Raw genomic sequence first — 7,427 nt, 5'->3', positions numbered from 1 at the left:
GGGAAATTTGCTGTCACTTTAATATAGGTTTTTCTGGTTTTGTTTGTCTTTGTGGTTTTTGTTTTTGTTTTTAATCAAGTTTTTATATTTGGTCCATAGGTCTTCTGTGGTCCCGAATTATATCACCCTTAATGATCAGCTTGGTTATTCCTTCCTATACAACATTCACCAAATTTACAGAAATGGAAAGAAAAGGAAACAAAATGAAACATTTCTTTTTTTACAAAGAAAAAAAAAAAGATTTGGCTTTGACTATGCCAACTACCTAGATCAATGGAAAGTCCTTAAATGTGGGCAAAATGCCATGGCCAGGTAGGTTACAGGGAGGGCATGAACTTGGGGTTAATAAATGTACCCAACCCGTTGTCTCTGGCCACAGGAGGAGTCAGGTCACAGAGGCCAGGCTTTGCCTCTGAGAAGGGTGCTCTGGAGGAGCCGGACACTTGGAGAGCCCTCCTCCTCTTCCCCATCTCCTTCACAGCTCAAGTTGGTGTGAGGTGGAAGGGAATTGGGAAGGAGTAGGGTCCGGGTACAGGTAGATCCCTGGAAGGCTGGTGGTGTTTTCTCCAGTGGTACCAAGTTGCTGGAGTCGGTTGTTGGCACAGTCGGACTCTTCAGTAAGCTTGGCCTGTCTCTACTGGTAGGAGGCCCAGAACGGCTGAATGTTCTCCCAGCTTCATCCTACGCTGTGTAGACAGACTCACGTTCTTGGCCAAATAATCAACAGCGGCTGAAGAGGAGGGGAAAAAAAAGGAGGGTGAAAAAACAGCACAACATTAGCATTTAATGGAAATGAGGCTTTCAGCATCAAAGGGGGTGTAACCAACAGACCCCACAGTCTTACAAAGAGAGGCCCGGAGCAGTGGTTTTCACAGACACAAGGGTCCTGATGCACTCCTAGCAGAGTGCAAACAGACGATATAAGGAAGAAATTTTAGATATAAGGAAGAAATTCTTCCCTGTGAGGAGTGTGAGGCCCAGGTTGCCCAGAGAAGCTGTGGCTGCCCCCTCCCTGGAAGGGTTCAAGGCCAGGTTGGACGGGGCTTTGGGCAACCTGGGCTGGTGGAAGGTGTCCCTGCCCGTGGAAGGGGGGTGGGAACTAGATGGTGTTTAGGGTCCCTTTCAACACAAACCACTCTAGGATTCTAGGATTCTATTGTGGTCCTGCCAGAAACACCTAGGTAGGTCTCCATGGACCTACTGAAAAGAGCTACAACTCTACTTCTGCCACATAAAACGATGTTTCCAGGGGAACTGCCTGAGGCAAGCCTGAGCAGAAAGCCAGCAGGATAAGCCTTCCAGCCTCACCTCCCTGTATCATCTCACGGTGGCAAAGCCAACTCCTGCACTCAGTGATGCTGGTGTAAATGATTCCTGAGATTTCAGCGAAAACTCACCAAGTCTGGACAGGGCTTGAATCTGACTCATCTGCTGTGTGCTGACTCATCTCTGGGAGCTCTGCTGCCTGCATTCATCCACCCTTCCTAAGGGAAACCGCCTTGCTTATCTCCATCTGGGTGAGAAACGCAGCCACAACTCCTGAGGCGATGTGTGAACCTGTATCCCAGCTCGCCTGCCTGCCCCATGGTCTGAGGGGGAAGAGGACTGGGGCAGGATGGTGACATTGCTCATTAGCTGAGCTTCAGTCAAAGTCTCTCCCTTTCACTAGCTTTAATGTCTCAAATTAGATTAATAAGGAGCTGGCAGGAGATGTACAATCGGTGCCAATGAGTAAACAAATTTCAGCCATCAACATCTTGTCAGACGCCTGCCCCAGAGGAGGTCCCTTCCAGACACAAATTCTTATTAGACTTGTCATATCTATTAGAATTCCTTTCACGCTTCTGCGTTCCATCACCGGCATCATTAACACAGCTCCGGCCTTTGGGAACCGCAAGGACCACATCAATCTGGCATCCCTGCTCCCCACCGGCTGGGACAGCACAGGCTGGAAGCGAGCAGCCTCGGCACAGGGTGAGTTATCCGGGGCCACAGCGAGGCCTGCCTGGGAGCATGGCTTCTGCGGGGGACAGAGTCTGAAAGAAGCTGAGTTGGGCGAGTGGAGCTGGCATGCTGGCTGGTGCTTCTCGGGATGGGGAGCCTGGGGAGCTCGGCTCCAGGGCTGGGCTCGGTAACGTTGCGTCAGGGTGCCTCTAGCATCAAGGGGGCGCGTACACAGGATTAGACCCCAAGCTATGGCTCTAGTCCAGACCTTTTCAGCTCGGTCCCTTGGTATTTCAGGTAACCACATTAAATAATGTCTTTGAGAGGCTGTAGGTAAAGAGGAAATTTGCTCCTCAGACAGGCTGCACGTGTGTGTGGTTGTGTCTCCGTGCTTTGGGTGAATTCAGATGGGTGTTTGGGCAAGGAGGGAGGTGAATGGGCAGAGCTGGTCACCCTGCTCTGGGCAGCAGCCAGCAAAATGAAAATTTGAGGGCAATCCCATCCTTCTGTGAAAAACACACAAAACTCCTGATACTGCTTCTTGTGCCGGTGGTGAGGGTTCAAAGGCACCAGGGTATCCCATGCCAGAAGGCAAAGATACAGTTTGTTGGTTTAATACAGTGGAAGCCAAAATAAAGCTAGAAACTTTCTGAAAGTACTCTGGGTTTTTGTTTGCTGACGTGAGAGAGAAAGCGTATCTGGTTTTAGCGATTCTAAAACAGAGAATAAGGAGGAGAGAGGTGGGGAGAGAGAGATTGTCTGTTCAAGGCCTATGAAAGCTACAGATTTCCTATTTACAAGCCCTGGTTATATCCCCTATTATACAGAGCCTGCCCCCACCATAACAACCCCCCATTTTTATTATATCAGTATTCACTAAAGAGTGTTTTGGTCCTTTTTTTGCCACATCACAGAAGAAAGAAACATATGATTCGAACCAAACATCAGTAAATAATGATCTTGCTTGTGGAGGTCACCTCACACCGATAGGTATTGAAACAGCATTTGAAAAGCAGCAAAGAATTTAAAAAGCAGGAGGAATTAGAAGTATCTGTTAAATACAACATGCACTGAGAAAGACAAGAAAAAATGTTGTATATCAAGGTCAACTTCGTGTAAATGATTGCTCTAACAGGACTAATTACCAATGAAAACTGTTTCCTTGCATAGAGATTATTATAAATGGGGCTCATTACAGAAAGATTTATAGTGAAGTGGATTTATATAGTGCCTGTACAGAGCTGTAAGCGCAAATATCTATACACATACATGCACACGTGCAGAATTTGCTTCTTAACGTAGATCCCACCTTCGAACAGCTACAGCTGGTCTGTGCTGCCTCTGCCATGCAGCGTGGCATTGGCTTTGGCTGTAGGACTTGCCATCACGCCGGGAGTGACTCCAGCTCCCAGCCCTGGGAAGCAGTGGCACTGCGGATGGTGTGTGATGGTTTCTCCCCTCTCTTCTTCGTCCCAGCAGGGAGAAAGCCTTCATGAACTGTTACCTGCGTGTCTGTGGGCATGGGACACCTCTGGACTAACTGTTGACCACGCAAGACTTGCCGCTGGGCACAGAGCCGGTGGCAGCCTGGGCTCTCTTGACTAGTAACAGGAAAAAAATCCTGTGCTGAACAGAGCCCAGTGGGCTCTAAACTGGACTTGTAAACTGAATGGGTGTCCAGCAGAAAGGAGGGAGCTGTGTGACAGAAAGCAGGGAAGAGTGGGCAAATAAAACATAAATAGGGCTGCGTGAGCAGTTTTTCATCAGCGCAAGGAGAGGCCCAAATAAAAATTCCTGCAGCAAACCCAGACAAACCCTTCTTTCTCTTTCCTCCTCTTTTGCTGGTCTCTCTCAGAAAACATAGCTCGTCCTCCTTATTTTTTACACACATGGGTGTGACTAACGTCTTGCCCAAGGGAATCTTTATTGGAAATACATGGTATTGGAATTTGTTTAAGATTTTTATCAATAGCACGTGTGTCCAGCCTCACATCCAGAAGCGAGGGGAAGGTCAAGGGGTCACAGATCAAACTCCCAAAAAACAAAAAAAGGAGGGGTGGGGGGAAGCTGCTATTGATCCCGTCTGCCGCCACAGCCGGTTCTCATTTAGCTGTAGAAGTTAAAGACATTAAAGGGCTGTGACGGAGAGGGGAATAAAAAGCCACAGCCAAATGGAAGGAAAGGTCACTGAGGACAAGTATGGGCAAGCCGGAGCGCTCCCGGAGGAAGAGGATGCACCTTTAACCCTCTGCGGATCACTCTCTTACAACACCACACTTATTATTAGTTTAACACCGGCAGGTGAGCCCTTTGCCAGGCTTGCTGGTGTTTTTGTGACCCAACCATGCTGGAGGAGAAACAGACCCTCCCAGGGTCCCTCTGCCTTTTGGGTCTGTGGTTTGGGTTCGGGATTACAATTCCAGTCTCGCTTCTGCAGAACCTCAGCCCACATGACAGGCATCGGCTTAGCGTATTTCACAGCAAAACCTCTGAGCCTGTCCTGACCTTACGGAGGGCAGGGGAGAAAGCAACACATATAGTTCTGCACCAGGAAGGGATGGCATTAAAATCCCAGCTTTCCTTTGGCTGAGCAGGGTGAGCATGTTGTAAGACTTTTGGAGAAGTAAGAATTGGAGAGGGGGAAGGAGAGAGGTCTGGAAGTTTTTTTCTAATAGAAATGTTTTACCTAAAATATTTCATTTAGGACCTTGGAATTGGCCTGCAGGGGTGTTGGGAAGGCTGTGTGGAGCAATCTCCATCTGTGTCTGGTGAGTAGATCCCCTTTTTCTCTCTGGATGGACAGATTTCCATGGAAATCCCTTCCAATACAATATCCATACCTTCTTACATTCCCTCCCTCTCTTCTGTTCCCTGTGCAGGGGGAATACAATCAGTGCACTTACTTTGTCCGTACTGTCCATACTGGTAACCAGCCACCGGGTCCACACTGTAACTGGTGGTGCTGTAGGTGGGAGGACAGTAGGACTGAGAAGTCGGGAGGCTGTCCACGGACTTGATGGAGTCGCTCCGCTGGCTGCAGCTGGCAGAGATGGAGTTGGTGGTGTCCAAGCCACCGTGAAGGGGAGAGATGGAGAAGTCAGCCTGGGGTTGCGGAGGAACCCCGCTGGGGTTGCTCAGGATGCTCATCACCTGCAGAAACACAGGAGACAACATGTCAATGCCTGGGGGAGAAAGTGCAGCTGCCTTCATGCACACCAGGGAGAAACAGTCTACATATATTGGTGCTCTATCAGTACAATACACAGTACCAATATAGGTTTGGGCAGGCTGGAGGATGAAGGCCTGCTTCCACCAAGTAACAACAGATGGATCCCACAGTTTGCTCCTCTGTGTCTAAAGCTTTACGTGAAAGACCTTACTAAGGCTAATTGAGAAGTTCCTTCACAGCACACTCAATCTTTGGTCTTTCTTTGCTGACCTGCCAACAACGCTAGCTGTGCCCTTCAGAATGAGCACTGGAGAAAGGAATTTTGGGACAGCAGTTTGGGACAAACCTGCTTGACACACGCTGCCATGAACTAGCATCCCCTCCCTTCCTACGCACAGCCCTCACAGAAGAGGAGACACATAAGACAGGGAGCAAAAATCTGTATTTTCAAAAAGGGATGCTGAAGACAGCCCCTTTCTTGGGAGGACTGAGTGGGGCTTGGTTTGCAAATGTCCCTAACCAAACCAGATGAAAACCCTTTCTGGCTTTGATGCAGATTCAGCTTTAGGTACTGAAATGTCAAAGTTCTCTTTACTCTCAAATGTTAAAGGATAACAAGTCCTGGTTCGGCTCATTTCAGTGTAGCGCTTGGTTTGAAAATGTAATTAAATTTGCACACAAGCGATCTTCCTGCTTTGAGACCTGAAACAGATGAACTTTTTTTTTTTTTTTTTTCCTTCTTTTGCAGCAAAAATGCCAGATTTGTTCCTGTGGGTGAGTTTGGGGTAAGCCGGTGCCTACAGGCCTTCACACAAGGACCCTGATCCCACCAGCATTTTAATGCAATTGCCTTCTGCAATCAGCAAAATTACCCCCGGGCTGCCAAGTTAAGAGTGTAAAGAGTTTGCAGAAGCGGGGCCATGGCGAGGGAAGGAAGGGAACTCCTGATGCCTCTCGGTTGATCTCGGCAGCCGCCGCAGGCGCGCCATGCTGTATTTGTGCCGGGGAAGGGCGGGGGGAGAGGGGACAACCAGTCACCTCGGGGGGCCAGGCCAGCGCTCAGATGCCGAGCGGCTGAAAATCTCCGAATTTAGCATAACCTTATTGACATCAATTAAAGTGGCAAATTGGAAATATTTGGAGCCTGGCAAGTGGTAAAATGAGCCCTTTATCCCCCACCAGCAGCCTGGTGAGCTATTGTGCAGAGGATACATTCTCTGGAAGGACACAAGAGGGGTTGTATAGAGCGGCGTCTCCCCTTCCTGCTCACCCCGACACCTTCCCCATCCCCTCCTCCCTCACCTTCCTGCCGGAGTGGGGGCTTAGGCTGAATGACCAGCTACGCGCCGGCCTTTGCTTTCTAAAGCTTCTCCTCCCCCCGGATGGACTCAGGAGTCCTGCAAAGATGCTTTCCCTTGATGTGATGCCACCTCCCGACTCAGCCGGCCTGAGATCCTTCCCAGGAATTTGTCTGGGAGGGGAATTCAGGAGCAGGGGTGGCTGGACCCCCGTGGAGAAGGAGGCGGTGGGGAGGTACTGGGGAGGGGGTTAGTTAAAAAGCCTGGAAAATCAATCTAACCCCAACCACTGAGTTTGTCTGCAGTGTGGTACAGAGACACAGGAATGAGCTTTGAACAAGCTAAGTAAAAGCAGCACAGTGGCAGCAGCACAGAGCTCAGACAGGGTTCATTTACCCTCTCCTCCTTTGGGATTTTCAGCCTGCACTGTGCTTAGAGTTCGCTACTGGTCCCCAAAAGTTAAAACTGGCTTAGCTGTCTCTACACCGCGGGGCAGGTGGCACTTCAAACAAAGCCTAAATTACCCTCCGGGCACAGCTTCTTAATCAGATTAATTAAGCCTTGAGGTATCTAGATGAAGTTGTTGAGCCATAATGCTGTGCAAAATGTGCCTGTGGAACTCCTTGCCCCATGACAGCCCCAAGACTGAAAGATGAGGGGATGAAGAAAGGAAATTGCATTTAAATATGCAAGACAGTGGATTAGTATGAGAACAGGGCTGTCATGCTTTTCTGTGTGGATGTAAGGTAAACCTCTCTGCCTCAAGGCTTATGCAGCGGGGAAATCATGGGAGTGCAGCCTAAAGGTAGGCTTTCCAGCTGCAAAGTTATTTGTAACCTTCCACTAAAGCTGGGTCACGAACTTTGATCTGGCTCAGCTACGAACCCCTTCCAATGCCCCTCGATCCCACCGGCTGCTGGCAGACCTCCTAGCTTCAGCATCACCTTGGCTGTAGGTGTTACACCCTGCACCTCCTTGCCCTGACCGATATCCAGGACATTCACATATACAGCAGC

General features: G+C 49.2%; 1 protein-coding gene across 1 annotated transcript in view; it reads right to left on the bottom strand.

Annotated features, from left to right (window-relative positions):
• Window positions 1–222: 222 nt before the first annotated feature.
• Window positions 223–7,427, bottom strand: part of PAX7 (paired box 7) — a 94,763-nt gene continuing 87,558 nt past the window's right edge. Inside the window, exons 8-9 of the mRNA XM_026862746.1 lie at window positions 4,848–5,094; window positions 223–730 (exon numbers count right to left, since the gene is read on the bottom strand). Coding sequence (XP_026718547.1) covers window positions 615–730; window positions 4,848–5,094 — 363 coding nt within the window. The 3' untranslated portion in view covers window positions 223–614. The remainder of the gene's footprint in view (window positions 731–4,847; window positions 5,095–7,427) is intronic.

This window comes from Athene cunicularia, assembly GCF_003259725.1.
Source record: "Athene cunicularia isolate RWA chromosome 21 unlocalized genomic scaffold, athCun1 chr21_part1, whole genome shotgun sequence".
NCBI classification, from domain to species: Eukaryota; Metazoa; Chordata; class Aves; order Strigiformes; family Strigidae; genus Athene; species Athene cunicularia.
Note: the sequence above shows the minus strand (reverse complement) of the source record. Positions and strands in the feature narration are given on the sequence as shown.